Raw genomic sequence first — 16,431 nt, forward strand, 5'->3', positions numbered from 1 at the left:
ATTAATATTGTCCACAGGTTCATTAACACACAACATGAACAGCAAGGTAACCAATACACTTCCCTGGGGTACACCCAAAGTTATTTCTAAATCCATCAAAGACTCTCCATCCAAGGTAATATGCTGTGCCCTCCCTACCAATAAATCCTCAACTCAACCCAGTCAAATCCTGAGAATTTTGACATAAACAGCAAAAGGCAGTCTTAATTTTGAAAAGGTAAATCCACAATCAAAGCTCCATTCTTATGCATAAATGATAAACTGGAATCCTTAGACGGAAATACTACTTTTGCAAACTACTCCAATCCTCTTCCAATTGTTGACCAAAAACTGTTGTCAGGATTCAAGCATTAATTAACTGCCATTAATTCTGAGGAAAACATACTACATAAAGTTCTATTCTGATCAAAGTATTCCCCAATATATTCCTGCTCTATGCAAAATACGGTAAATACAGAAAGTATACTTATAAAAATTCTTAATCGTTCCTGGAGATATAAGGTTTACCAGGGAACACAATGTCCTCCATATCTTGAGCACCATAATTCTCAGCTGCTCTTCACCACTGGGGCAATTACATGTATGACGAACATCAGGTTCAGAAATCTCCTTAAGTCAAATGCTTCAACTATATAGTTCCTAGTGAATTGCATTTTGAAGCACTTAAAATAAAATAAGAGAGTTTACCTTTGAAAAACAGTTTCCTAAATTATGTACAAGATGTCCAGTACAGTAGCATCAGATTTAGGCAATAATGAGACATTATTTCAAAATAAAATACGTATGCATGTACTTGGTAAGACTTTTTTGTTGTTTAGGTGAATTTTCTTAAGGCCATCGCTTCTTCTATAGGTGTGATGCTTGTATTGTCAACAGTAGATTATAATTCTTCTACTATTCCCATATTTATGATTCTTGTTTGTGTATTTTTCTAATTTTATGTTTTGTTGATATTTTCAGTAGCATCCACTAATTTAATTTTATTGTTCCTGGTTTTCATTGAAATTTTCCTTTGTTACTGTTTCTGTGTAACTTATATCCTTACTCATCTCATATCCTAGTGTCACATGTACGCAAATTGATCACTGAAATATACTCACTCAATTCAAAAAGTTTTGAGGCTCAATTAATACAAAATAGAAAAAAGTTAAGATGGAGGTTGTAATGCTTCAGGTGGTTTACATAGGCTTCCCCACCTGAGTACAATGGACTAAACATTCATAAAAGCATGTAAAAGTGTCGCAAAATGCCCTTTTTTGAGATGTTGCTGAATTTGCACAACACATTCACAATTTCATCAGTATTGGCATAACATCCGAGAACTGTTCTGCATTTTTGTCATTTTATTGTAGGTTCATAATGGTTAACACCAAACCTTGTCACCCACAACAATTTTTTTTTCAGAAAAGAACAGTCCACACTTCTCATTTCAATCAAGTTGTGACATATGTCCACACATTGTTGATTTTGTTCGGGGATCAGGGTGGGTGGGATGAACTTTGCAGGCACTTTTCTCTTCTTTAAAACATTCTGAAAATGTCTTGAACACTTGGGTTAGAGATGTTCATTTCATTGCTTCACTGTGATTTGTCTCACAACAATGTTGTTACATTTCCATTTCTTAATGCTGCCTGCTTACAACTGATTTGTCAAATGAACATCTGTTGGTTACAGTCGTTAGTACAAGCTGTCATCATAGTCACTGCACTGATGTCACTTATATGCTATGAATAAAATCAGTCCAAACTTTTTGGGCAGATGATGTATATACAAATAAATAAAATACAGTTGCAATTATTTCAATATAATGCCATCATTTATACTTTTAGCATGGTGCAAAAACAGTGAGTTATGTTATTCTGGGATTAATGCACCTGCGTTATAAATTTTGGTCCACTCCATAACTGAGTTGTCATTGTGTCAGACTGGGATGCAGGTGACCTTGGTTCAACTCCTGGCAATTCTTGGGATTTTTACTTGGTGAGAATAATGGGTCTGCATCCACTCATCTCCACTGTGTCAGCTGAGGAGCCACATGAATGAAAGGCAGTGAACTCCATGATCTGGAACGACAACAATAACCAGGATAGCATTGTGTTGATCCCATGCCCCTCTGTACCTCATCTGAATTATGCTAGATGGCAGTGGATGACATGGCAGCCAGTCACCATCATGTGGTTCTCTGAGCCTGATCACAGAGTTTGTTTCTCACTTTACTATAAATTATGAGATATTTTAATGACTAGATAATATCACTTCAGTTACATCAGTCATCTGATCCATTCTCCACATTTCAGTATATTAGAATAAATCCTTTATTACTGTTCACTAGTAACAGGTTAAGCTTACACATTATGGATATTTCAGATATGCTGCTGTGTTATACTGAAATATAAATACAGATAACTGCAATCAATCACTTATGAAATATTCATTTATTTCAATAAACCAGTTTTTGAACCTTCTGGGGCTCATCCTCAGCTGGGGCTTGGAAAAGGTACATGTTTATTTCTGTAGCATGATTCTGCATCTCACTCTATGAAAAAATCTTACCCTATATCACCCACTGCATTGCATTAAGTGCTCACAATCTTCTTATCACAGAGCCAGTACTCAGCAACATGCCGTGAAAATTAACATGTAATTCTGCATGCTTCATCTGACAATGAGCCTGAAAAGGCCTGAAAACTAGTTTACGCATATAAACAAATGTATCATAAGTGACTTCTCACAGTTATTTGTATTTATATTCCATGTTCACTAGTAGCTAATTTTTGTGTGCTTATTGCAGAGTCCTGTCATTCCAAATGAAGCAGCATGTTTATGTATTAATGTAAGGTCCCAGTACGTTTATGTACATAATGTGAAATTCAAGGCTTTGGACAATGAAATGTTTTGTATTTGATGTTTTTGATGTTTTAATATGTGTGTGTGAGTGTTTTGTAGACTCTCTGTATTGTTGTTACAAATATTTTTTGTTGTGCTTATTAGACATCCTAAGCAATGCAAGGGCTATAAAGGATAAAGAATTCATCATATCATTTAATAGTTAGCAAATTTCCTCTTCATGAAAGTTGGCTGCTCTGAGTATCAGCCCACTTTTTCACATGTAAGTACAGATGGAAGTCATCTGGGGGTCCAGCCTGGGCTATGGGCCACCTGTTGGAACATGTGTCATCTTTTCAGCAGTTTTCTATACCAGTGTCTTGCTGACTACACAGGGGTGAGCTCTCCTATCATTATCAACATTCATACATCCCCACTTAAAGAAGTGACAACACTGATGCACGACACCTACACAGCATACTGCAAAAATTTGTGATGACTGTCAGCATATTGGGGATTTTTTCACACTAAAACTTGTCTTAGAGAACATATTTAACATTTGGCAAGGTTTTTATTGGAATGCCACAATGAACAGCTATTGTAGGAAATTATGAAGAGATGCATATTTCCCACTACCACAGTTCTAAATATCATGGTTTACAATTACTTTTCATGCTGCATGAAAATAGAGACTACTTTTTGGTTAGCCTTTTTATATTCTCATGTAAGATGCATCAATCTGCAAATTTTCAGATGCTAATTAAAGAATGTTAATGCTACACTAAGTCTTCATAAATAATTAATACACTATTTTAGATTTTCCATACCAATAATAAATGTAGCAGATGAAATACAAGTAATACAGATAACTTTCTGTTTGTGTCTCATCAACCTATCAACATGATTTAGCTTCCTTAAGGCAAAGGATTTTTCTTGTGATTTCCAGAACTCATATAACATGTATTTTTATAACACACTTAACTTAACCAGGCAAAACTGAGGAAGAATGCTGTTCAAAACTAAAAGTGGCGATCAAGAAGTTTGTCTTTGAGAGCATTGCCACAGCATATTCACACTGTAACATGACTGTGATGTGGGTATACAAGCATCAACATTTAGGCAAGGGATTAGTGTGGCATTTATCTCCTTCTTATGTGCCTGCTGTAAATGCCGGAATGTTAACTGTGGTGATGTTATTACAAAATGCACCCAAACAGGATCAACATGCTGTTTTCTTTTCTTCATTGCCAAAGGACAAACTTCATCACAGTATGAAGAGTGCATATGAGGTGGCATGTCTGCTAAAAGCCATCACTATAGAATGTTGCACCAAGCTCCATGCTGGTCATGATTCGACACAAGATGCTTGTCAATCTGGGAGGCCAGCCTCATTGACTACAGTCAACGGCAAGTGTGAGATACTCAAACACCTGCCCTGTAGTCCTGACTTCTCTCCATGTGATTATCATGCCTCCAGTCCCTTAGAAAAGGCCTGGAATGATTGATGAGTCATGTCAGATGAGGATGTGCTACAAATAGTTATGGACTTCTTCACACAGCAGGACATAGTGTTTTACCAAATGGGTATTGTCAACCTGGTTCATTGGTGGACTGATTGCCTTAATTGCCACAGCAATTTTTTCTGATGGGCATGCTAATTCTGGACTGTATGGCCTTCGAACAGAAACATTTTTGTTGCCCCTTATATCACTGTTGCTTAACTGTACTCTTTCTTCTGCTATTCAGTTTGCCCCCAAATTTTACTTGACACCATTGTAATAGCAGTAGTAATAGTATTCATTCATTGATCCTTTTTACAATGGTATCAAACATGTCATGGAATTCCACAACAAAAGAAAAGAAATCATATATACAGTAATTTACCTATTTACACATCTATTTTGTCTAGGATGGAATAGGTCACCAGCTGTCACTTTATAGTAGGAGCCATTCCTATATTTACCTGAATCAATTTAGGGAAAAAATAGAGAATCTAAATCAGGCTGTCCAAATTACAATCTCCAGCTTCGCTAATACAAGGCTAGCCTGTTTAAAGTAATGTAATAGTGCAACGTCATTTAGTTATTCCTAGTGTACAATACTGTGTTATTTATACATTCCTGCAAAGAAGTTATTCCATAATGTAGCAAAAAGCTAGTGATTCACTGTTCAACCATTTATCAACACCAAACACTGTATATACTATATAAGTTACACATTATTTCTTAATGTAAAAAGTTGGTGCTATACTGTTCATTTATTTGTTAACACTGATCACTGCATGCACTACACACACACTGTTGGCCTGTACATAAAAATGTGATAATGAAGTTTGGTTTTCAGTTTTTGTACAGCAAGTTTCAATTTGCTTGCTTGAAAAACTGAGTCAGAATCCCTCCAGAATGAGTGAGATGTTGAGCTAAAAAAAATAGTGCAAAAGCATGTTGTGGAATTGTGCAATGAGAGTTTTTTCATTATTAATCACTTGTTTTGCACGTTTGCAAAACCCCTACTTTGTGTTTCCTAAGTAAACTGTAATTGTATATAGTACATAATACATGGTGCTCATCAGGTACATTGTAATACCCTCTTTAAGTAAGTATCTTTCACAAATCTTTTCAAAATTGTTGGCTGCACTTTTTATTCTATTCAGTCGATTCTTCTATTCTTCTTGAACCAGGCAGCAAGGTACACCAGAACCAGTTGTTTCAATTAAAATAATTAATCAATAAACAAAATGGTTAAATTTCCTTGCTTTCCTTTTTGTTAATTTTTAATTCAAACAATATGCTTCGTAATTATCTCTTAAGGGTACAAATTTTGGTTTTCTCTGTTCAGAAACCTTCCTGTCTTCTTACAGATTCTACAGTTTGAGTGAGAAGCTTTTATTATTCACAATTCTCCCTACTACCTCCCTCCCCCCTTTCTATTGCCTTTCCTATAAAACCAAAGTCAGCTATCATCAGCTGGTATTACAAGCACATTAAACAACAGTATCACCACTACATTGTGATACAGTATAAACAATAAAATATTAAATAAATAATATTACCAAAATCAAACTTCATATCTGACATTTATTACAAATGTGGTACAAATTTTAAAGCATATAGCAATGAGTAAACAAAATAAGTAAAACGTTCTGGAATGTTTTGTAGTACAAGTGTCCATGCGTAAAAGTTATTGTAAACTCATTCTTGTATACATGGTGACAAAAATGTGTTTTTCCTATTTCAGCACCTGAAGAAGTAGGTGAAGATTTTGTGAATAAAATAAACAGTACTTTGAATGGAATTGCAGCAAATATGCTATTCTTACTTGATGAATCAGTAAGTGTCTCACCACAACAATTTGAAATGGAGAAATACTTTGTTAAATCAGTGGCCCAGGCATTCCCGTAAGTAGATGAACAATATGTTGTACAGCTTTGAACTCATGAAGAAATTAAAATGAACCATTTTCAACTGTAACTAGGACTGTAATAAACTACTCAATACATTTTTATAACTTTTAATTAACATGACTGCAAGAATTACAATTACAGAAATACCAGACAGACATAATAGTTCCACACGTTTTCAATATTTATGCTAAAGATTTAGTGCATCACTTTCTGTGGTCTATTTTGTTACTAATAAATAAAATAATTATATTCCCTGATAAAGGGATTCATTATGGAGAGAGAATATTCCACAAAAGTTGATACAAACTTACAATTTTTGGAAACAAAACATTATCCAGATAAATACCCAAGAATTTTTCAAGCTTAGTTGTTTATTAATAATAGGTCTAATGGCCATATTTAAAGAAACAGATGACTTTCCCCTTTACAGTCTGGCTTTTGTAATGAATGTTTAACATTTATTTATTTATTTATTATTTATCCATCTGTAGACAATCAGGATTGTATGGATGTTGTCAAAATAAGTATATACAATAGGCACAGAAATTTATAATTATCACAATCAGAATTTATGAATATTGTAACATAAAGATACATTGTTAAACCACTTTATAACACAGTTGATACTTTTTACATATATCTATATTTTTACATCATTCCAAGTAATCCTTGACAGTATAAAAACACTTTTCGAAGAGATATTTTTTAGCAATTTCCTTAAGTTATCTATTTCGCTTATGTCTTTGATGTCTTGTGGAAGATTGTTGTACTATTTAATTCCATTATATAACATTCTATTTTGAGTTTTTGATTTGTTGATTGAGCTACACTCCCCACAGACACCTTTAAAAGAGACTTGTTATCACTTGAATCTATATTCAGTCTTAACAAATTCCTCTTTTTCAAAAAAGCTTTCTATGCTATAGCCAGTGTTCATTTTATATCCTTTCAACTTTGGCCATTGTTTGTTGTTTTCCTACCACAAGAGCAAGAGTCATTTACTATATTTAGTGTCTCATTTCCTAATCAGTGTCATCTGATCTTTTTTTACTATTTTCCATTACACTCATTTTATTTTTATTGATGCTCGTCTTATAACCTCTTTTCCAGACACTGTCCATTCTGTTCAATTGCTCTTCCAAGTTCTTTGCTGCCTCTGACAGAATTATAAGATAATCTGCAAATCTGAAATTTGTTATCTCTTCTCCCTGAACTTAAATATCTTTTCTAGATTTTTCTTTGGTGTCCTTTCCTGTTTGCCAGTCGTACAGGTTGAATAAAATTGAAGATAGGTTGCACTTCTGTCTCACTACCTTCTCAACTACTGCTTCCCTTGAATGTCCTTCAACTCTTATAACTACAGTCCAGTTTCTGGAGAAGCTGTAATAGCCATTTGCTCCAAGTAGTTTATCCCTGCTACTTCCAGAATTTCAAAGGGCATGTTCCTGTCAACACTGTCACAACCTTTCTCTAAGTCTGGAAATGCTACAGAGATAGGTTTGCTTTTCTTCAACCTATCTTCTAAAGGATGTCTACTATGTAATCTAATGTCAATGAGGTAAAAGTGTATAAAACCTGTTACAACTGAATACCATTAACTTTAAGACCACTCTGCTCTCTTTATTGAAATAATTCATGCAAATGAAACAAGCACTAGAAAAACCTACAGCAAAGGGATTTTACTGCTGAAAATTTAAAACTGTTCTGTTTTAAAATTAGAGGAGATGGCGTGGCAACTGCAAAATGATATTCCAATCTCTGAGTATTTTAAGATTTTTTTTTTTAATTTTACATATATTTCATGAAATATTTCCACTTAGAGTGAGCCTCAAAAAATATCAAATAAGCTAAATTGGGTCACTGCTGGAATAAAAATATCAAGTAGCAAAAATAAGACAGCTGCACAAAGAACTGAAATACAACAAAGATCCTGTTTTCATTAACTATGTCAAACGATATAAAAGCATATTCATAAGGGTAGTGAAAACAGCAAAAAAATCATTAATAATAATTACATCCTGGCTCATGAACACAAATCATAGACAGTGTGGTCTGTTGTAAAATCAGAACTGGGAATTAGAACTGACAGCCAAAGATATTTTCAAAATCAAGATGAGCAATAAAATTGTAAAGAAATCCTGCTCAAATATCAGACTCACTTTTTTATTTTCAAATGTATCAAAATCAGATGTAGATGTACATGCTTGTACAGAAAAAGTACTTTAAGTCAGAAGATAGAAGAACACTTTAATAAATTTGAGAAAATTTCAGCCTAAGATGCAGCGAAAACTATATTACCATTAAAAAACAAAAATTCTGCCAGGTGGGATGGCATAACTACCAAAGTAGTTAAAGCAGCTGTGAAGATAACAGCTCACTCCCTTTTCTCAATAATTAACAAAGCACTCGAAGGTCACTTTCCAGATGCTCTGATGTATGCAGAGGTTAAACCTTTGTTTAAAAAAGGCCTAAGAAAAGATATCAGGAACTGTGTCCCAATCTCTGTTCTTCCAATTTTTTCAAAAATCTTTCAAAAAGTGGTTGTAGTGCAAATTAGAAAAATTTATAGAAAGAGTAAACATAATTTCAGATAATCAATATGGCTCTCCAAAAGGCAAAAGCACAACAGAGCCCATTAATGAGTTGTGGAAAAAAATCAGTTTTGTTTTAGACAGGTCAAGAAAAGTTGTAGGATATTCTGTGATCTCACAAAAACATTTGGTTGTGTAAAACATCACTTGTTCCTTTGTAAAATGGAATTGAAAATTATGGCCTAGAGTTGTTTAGGTCATCTACCACAAACAGAAAGCTAAGGGTACTTGTATCATTAGGCAAGGGAAATTCCTTCTATGAATGGATGATTGTTTCACAAGGTTCAGTTCCAGGTCCAGTTTTATTTCTTTGCCCCCTTAAGTTAAATTCACACTCAGTTTTATCCACTGATGATATTTCTGCCCTAGTTAAAAGCAATGATATGGAACACATTCCCTCAACTATCAGAAATCTGCTAGACAGTTTATAAAACTTGTCCCAACTAAGTGGATTGAAATGGAATATTGGTGAAACACGTTTACTGCAACTTAAAACTAAATATTCTAAGGTAAATGAAACCCACAGTAATCATAAAAACCAAGAACTGAAAGAAGCAGGCTATGTTAAGTTTTAGGAATGCATCTGGGCCAAATTTTATTCTGGTCTTCACATGTAAAGTACTTAGCAAATAAAATAAACATCTTGATCTTTGCAATGAGGGTTCTGTCATATTCAATTAGCATGGAGACAAGGAAACTAGTTTGCCACAGTTACTTTAAATCAGTTCTAAGGTATGGCATTATTTTTTGGGGTATCACAAGCAAAATGATTAGAATATTAAAATTTCAAAAATCAGTTGTTAGAAATATGTGTAATGCAAAACTAAAAGAATCCTCTCATCCATTGTTAACAAATTTAAAAATATTAAGTGTACATTTATGAAACGATTATTTTTGTAGACAGTAACCCCAAGTTATTTATAGACAATTATGTTAAACGTCAATACAGCACCAGTAACGAGGGAATTTCATGCTTCCCACTCATAGATTAAAGCTATATGCACAAATCCAAGAATACATGGGCATGAAAATTTACAATATTCTAAAAAAAGAAACAAATCCACAGCATGGAGCTAGAGCAACTGAAACAAAAGCTATGAGAGTCATTTGTACAGAAATACTGCTATTCCTTAGAAGAATTTCTGAATGATAATGTGAAAATTGGGACAACAAAGTAAATTGTTGTTAATTAAGCTTAGCAGTTTTATATCAACTAAACAGCTCTAATAATTGTGTTTTTTGTTAATGCTGTTGTTGTATACTGTTTCTGTAATACATTTGAATCATAATTTTAGTGTTTATGAGCCCCCTGCACATTAAATCTATGATTTAAATCTGTATGTTAGACGACAATAAAAATTCTGATTCTGATTGTCATTCTGTTTCTTCAGGCTCTCTGTAAATCGAACAGCAGGCTTGATAACTTTCAGTCATGTTGCTGATGTAGACATCCCGCTCACTCAAACAGATACATGTTTGTTTGTTGACTCTGTTGGTAACGTAGTTTACACAGAGGGTGGAACAAGTATACTAGTTGCATTAAATCTGGCAATTGATGAAATAGAGAAGAATGCAGTTCATAATACAACACTTGTTTGTAAGTACCTAAAGTATTATTCCAAAAAATGTGAATGCACATAGGTTTTCAATTTATTTTTCTTTATTAATCATTTTGTTGAGAATTTGGAAGAAAAATAATGAAGAGAACACAACCCCCTGGTGCATCAGAGAACACTTTATATTCTTTCTTGTGTTGTAATATTCCTAACTTAAACTTCTTCTGTCACTGAACTTTTGAAGTATTACTTTTTAACTAATATAGTTATGAAATGTTGTTATGAAACTTTAAGCCTTTAAAAAACAGTTATAAATCCCTCTCCAATGAATGGATGGAATGAAACTTCCTGGCAGATTAAAACTGTGTGCCCGACTGAGACTCAAACTCGGGACCTTTGCCTTTCGCGGGCAAGTGCTCTACCATCTGAGCTACCGAAGCACAACTCACGTCCAGTCCTCACAGCTTTACTTGTGCCAGTATCTCGTCTCCTACCTTCCAAACTTTACAGAAGCTCTCCTGCGAAAGGCAAAGGTCCCGAGTTTGAGTCTCGGTCGGGCACACAGTTTTAATCTGCCAGGAAGTTTCATATCAGCGCACACTCCGCTGCAGAGTGAAAATCTCATTCTGGAATGGATGGAATGTTTGTCACATTATTTGAGAATTGTAAAGTTTGGAAACAATTTCTACTTCACACTGCTGTATGATTTTTGTTAGCCAGCGACAGGTTATGATAGTTTTTAGTGTAACTAATAGTTTCCTACATAAAAGAAAGTAAATTTATGGATACCCATAGGTTTCAGCTATGGTACTTTTATTCTACATGGCACATTGTTTTTGCAGTTCCTACTGTGCTTGTTTCATGACAAGGAGACTTTTTGAGTAATTATCTTTGTGGGTCTATTTTAGGAACAAAAGCACAAAGAAGTACATGTTTATGAGTTTCACTTGTCTGATAAAGACAAATGACAAAGTTGGCTGATCAGCTCCCTACTGCCCAGTCAGTAGAAACTGGTAGATGTTGGAAGGCTTCAGACAGCAGTTACTTGCTTTTGTATGCAAGCAACATTAGCTGCCTGACAGTACTGTGAGTGGTAATAATTGTTGACTGCTGTGTTCCAGTGTTTTACTTCACTATATTTTTTACTATTTGTTTTCCTGGTGATAAGCACACATAACTGTTGCAGTTAGGACCTTTATTAAACATGTCAATACATAAGACACTTTTGGTTCTGATTACAAGCCCCACTTAAGTGATCTTTACCTCTGTGCATAGCTTCTACTGTCACAGAAGCATGAACCAGAGTTGAAGGTGCCTACACTGCATGAGAAGCTGGCAGAGCTTGTTTCCTCACCACCCTCCCCCGCGTGGCTCCTCACACTTTGGCAGTCTATGTGGGGCCAGGCTTAGTTCCCTTCCTCTGCTCTTTGCAATCTCTCTCTGGATTTGGCCACCTTACAGTTAACATACAGTAGTGAAATGCAGTGATATGTCTGGAATCTTAGTAGGGCTGCTTCATTACACAATACTGACTCCATAAGTGGAATTTTAGGTACATACTAATTCAGAATATCAGTTCAATTCCTAAACTATAATGACAGTTTCTGCAAAAAAAAATTGCAAAAAATTTAAACACGTATAGTGTTAAAGAACAAAAATAACATTTTGTGATAAAAAGTATGACATTAAAGGATGTCAACTGCGGGACACAAATGACAGTAAAATATTATTTGCAAAATGTGGATGGAGGATGTTTCATAAGTAATGTATAATAATGGAACTGTGGTAAAAGGCATTAATTAGGGCCTATTTTAATAGCATAAATAATGTATAGTACATAATAATAGTCATTGAAATTCTATTGACTCTTTTACGCATATATATAATTGAGATAGTGTAACGGTACAAGCAGTGGAAACAATTAATAAATATTTAATTAGTACATCATTCTATTAAGTCCCTAAAATACATTTAGCTGAAATTTCAGAGAATAGACATTAGAGGTCTGCATCTGTCATTTGTGTTCACTCAGATTGCTTGGTACATGTAGTTACAGAAAATTCCAGCAGATGCAATGTGGCTGCTTTCAACATGGGAAGCAACTGCATTGGACTTTCTCCATACTTGGTCAAATGTGTGATGCTTGAATGCCTCAACTGCATACTCTTACCCAGTTAGCACTATCACACTTGCCAGCCACAGGTTCATGCCACGTGACTGTGAAACGAAGGAGACTGTGAGATGGAAGCTTCATTTGAAGAATACATTCTGATTGCAAAAGCAGGTGGTCATAGCAATGTTTGGGAGAGATTTCCAATAGTAACAGAGTAAGGATAGAAATCATGTTGGTTGTGTGTAGTGTGGCAGGTGCTTTGCTCCCCTGTCTTACAGATCCATTATGACGCATCTGAAGACACGTTTGTGCAGAACACAACAAAGTGGAAGTTCTGAAGCATTACCAGTTTCAGTGAAATACTCTGTAACTAAAAAGTGCAATGAAATGTGTGCTAGGGACATTCATCCTTTAGATTAATGTCTTGTAGAGGATTTCACTCTCTATGTCAGGACCTTGTAAATATCGGTTCTAAATTTGGACAGACTTCTTCAGTCTGCAACATTTTGCCTCATCCTACAGTGGTGGCACAAAATACTGAAAGACAAGCCAATGAAATAGGGTGAGAAGACGCCAAACATTGTCCAGGCCATAACTGTGACTGTGTGTGCATGTACAGTGGATTTGTGGACCAATCTATATTGGAAAAGGTGATTACTGCATACTTCGTTGATCAAAATTGGACACTCAAAAATATGGAGTTGACAACTCACTTTTCTGAGAGAAAAGAAACTGGTGAATTTATTAAGAGACCGAGGAAACAGTATTTAACTGAGTAAATCCCCAGCACCTTAATAAGATTTTTGTCACCTATTGAGGTGCTAATATGTGGAAGGCACTGCAACTCTTTATGCATTATGCATGCATTGCACATATTTTGCATATAATCCTAAACCACATATTCGATCATGATTATTTGAAAAATGAGATTCGCTGAGATCTGACATGTCACCACCCAAGAATCCGAAGGTGTTAAGTTGTTCAATAGTTTTGCGTGCCAAGTAATTCTATATTTAGTAGTCCGCTCCAGGACCTCTTCAGATTTTACAGCTCTGTGTGGCCTCTTGAGGTTCTTTAAAACCAGTTCCATCTATTTTTGAAAGACGTCAGTTGATTCCTTCTACTTCTCGATTTTCCTCTTCTGATTTTTAAAGAACTGTTTTTCATTTGGTACAGTATTAGATAATCTATTACTGATCTACAATTTGTCAATCTCTATATGCTGGGAAAAGCTATTTTCTACTTGAAATGAATTTAAGTTCACAAAATTTCATAATATTTATCCATTCTGATTAACTGCTGATTCTCCATTTATTCCAATTAGGTCCTTACTGGCTGTTTTCCTACTCTAGCATTCACATTTCCATCCCCCTATGACATTATAGCTTTTCTTATCTATGGAATCAAGGACACTTCACAAGCTTTTGTAAAATTTATCAGATATACTCTTCCATCTTCTGCAGAATATACTGATATAATGCTCACACATCCTGTAGTTATTATAAATTTGCACATTATAATTCCTTTAATTTACACAGCTGTAAGATGTAATCTTGTTCATTCTGTTTTTGTAATATTTGTGATATATTTATTTAGGGCCATCTAGAGAATGTCATCAGTGCTCACCAGCCAAAAAAATCAAGTCCATGTTTTGGGCAGTGGATCACTTGATTCTCAGTTCACCGATGAGGCTGAATGGGTGGTGGTGATGACAATGATCTGTTAGAGTGGAGAAAACATACCAATTGTCTTTATTCCAGGCTAGCTATTTTAGCAAAAAGAGTGTTTTGTGTACCAGCCTCAAATGCAGTTAGTGAAAGAAATTTCAGCGCTGCAGGGAATCTCATATTGGAGAGATGAAGCATACTTGATCCAAAACAAGTCTATGGTGTTCTAGCAGTTCATTGCAATTACAATGTTAACAAAAAATAGTTATGAGAGAATTTTATTTTTTAGATCTCTAATGTTTAGTTGTAACATTCATCATACGTAAATTTGAACTGAGAAAGCGGATGATGTTATGAAAGACAGTAATGTATTTCCTTCACTCCAAGACTGACCATAATTACAAAAATTGTTAGTTCCTTAGATTTTAATTGGAATTTTTAACTGTTTCCAATTTTTTTTATCTAAACAAAACTTTCTTCTCTCTTGTGGGTCACAATGATGATGTAATTAGATGCTACCATGCAGGAAGATACATGTACAGCATAACTAAATTGATCTTAGTGTATTTATATCAGCTGGGAGGAGTTAAACCAGCCTACAGCTACACAGAGCTACATGTTCATAACAGCAAAGGATCAAGTGCATCACAACCAGCAGCCTCTGCCCTCGATTCCCCTCAATGTCATGTTCAACCACAAGCAGCCCATTCCAAGCCTTCATACTTGCACACAACATGGCCAACCGAGGCATACGAAAGTGACTATGAGTGAGCAAAACCCCTCATTTGTAGACCTCTAATAGTTATGCCATTGAGATAAAAATAATAATGTCAAGTGTGTACTATATTTCAATTATGACTACTTTAAAAATATAAGAGACTGATATCATTTCACATACATTTTCTGCTTCCAGTTCTAGTAACAGATGGTATCAGTACAACTGATCCTGCTCCAGCTGCAGACACTCTGAAAGCGAATGGAGATATAGTGTTCACAATTGGTATTGCTGATTATCAGCGTGATCAGCTTGAACCCCTGGCTACTGTTGCTTCAGATGGGACTCCAAATTTCTTCGGAGTTTCGAGCTTTGAAGTATTCCTGAGGATTGCACAGTACTTGAACACAAGTATGTTTCATTGTACATCAATATATCAAGTCTACTTCTACAAACTATTCTTATTTCTAATATAAGAAACATTATTTTTTCAGTACTGATATTTATCATCAGGTGTCATACAATGGACATAAATGCAATCTCACTAACTCACTTAATTTTATTGGAATCCTAACATTAATGGTCCTTCATAGCTGTCAGTCCCACCTTCACTTCACACGATATGCATGCATTCATACCAGGATGAATAGATATATTTGTTCTATTATTGACATTATGTTAAATATATATAAATTTTATAAGGCAATGGAAAATCCAGGATGGATTGTAAAAATAACAGAGAAGGAAAGGTGCTACTCACCATATAGCGGAGATGCTGAGTCGCAATAGGCACAAGAAAGATTCACACAATTATAGCTTTCGGCCAGTAAGGCCTTTGTCAGCAGTAGACACACACATACACACACACACACACACACACACACACACACACACACACACTCACTCACTCACGCAAATGCAACTTGCACACATGTCTGCAGTCTCAGAGAATTGAAACCACACTGGCATCTCCGCTATATGGTGAGTAGCAACTTTCCTTCTCTGGTCTTGTTATAAATTTTATAAGGGCAGACTTGTTGTCTATGAGCAATAAAGTGACTGTGATTATGCTAAAACTGATTATTTATTTGGTTGCAGCAAGAAAATGTCACTCTGTAACTGAAATAAATAATCAGTTTTAATGCAGAACTTCGCCAAAGAATACTTTCATTTTGTTCATTGCTATTCGTGGAGTAGTTCTGATTTATGACACTAATATTTTTTATGAAATAATAAAAGGAAATAATGATGGCAATTTTCATTTTGTATATTATGTAGGTAATTAGAATTAAAGTTTTGATTTACTGATCTGTGCTATAATAAAGACAGCAATTTTCACTGTCTCTTTCAATAACATTCACATATTTAGGAAGAGGAATTTTCATGTATCACTGTCACTGAGTATGACTCATCACCAGTTACCATATATTTTAATTGAACAGTGCTTCATAGTATAATTTTCACAACATACTCTGAAGTAATATGTGTGAGATATTAAAATTCTTCTTTTATAACTTTCTATGTGACCAGGATCAGAGCCTTAAAATATTTGAAAGTTTA

The 16,431-nt window shown here is 34.8% G+C and overlaps 1 protein-coding gene across 1 annotated transcript; it reads left to right on the forward strand.

Annotated features, from left to right (window-relative positions):
• Window positions 1-5,941: 5,941 nt before the first annotated feature.
• LOC124556376 (collagen alpha-4(VI) chain-like) lies at window positions 5,942-15,990 on the forward strand. Its single transcript, XM_047130339.1, has 6 exons — window positions 5,942-5,945; window positions 6,064-6,223; window positions 10,212-10,417; window positions 15,070-15,268; window positions 15,366-15,597; window positions 15,970-15,990. The coding sequence occupies exons 1-6, from the start codon at window positions 5,942-5,944 to the stop codon at window positions 15,988-15,990; spliced, it is 822 nt and encodes a 273-aa protein (XP_046986295.1).
• The last annotated feature ends 441 nt before the right edge of the window (window positions 15,991-16,431 follow it).

This window comes from Schistocerca americana, chromosome X, assembly GCF_021461395.2.
Source record: "Schistocerca americana isolate TAMUIC-IGC-003095 chromosome X, iqSchAmer2.1, whole genome shotgun sequence".
Taxonomy (NCBI): Eukaryota; Metazoa; Arthropoda; class Insecta; order Orthoptera; family Acrididae; genus Schistocerca; species Schistocerca americana.

What these genes read in the sequence shown, in the direction of transcription:
- LOC124556376 (XM_047130339.1), top strand. An exon ending in TCATAATACAACACTTGTTT is followed by an intron (nt 10,418 to 15,069) that starts GTAAGTACCTAA and finishes TTCTGCTTCCAG; the next exon opens with TTCTAGTAACAGATGGTATC. An exon ending in GTATTCCTGAGGATTGCACA is followed by an intron (nt 15,269 to 15,365) that starts GTACTTGAACAC and finishes TTATTTTTTCAG; the next exon opens with TACTGATATTTATCATCAGG.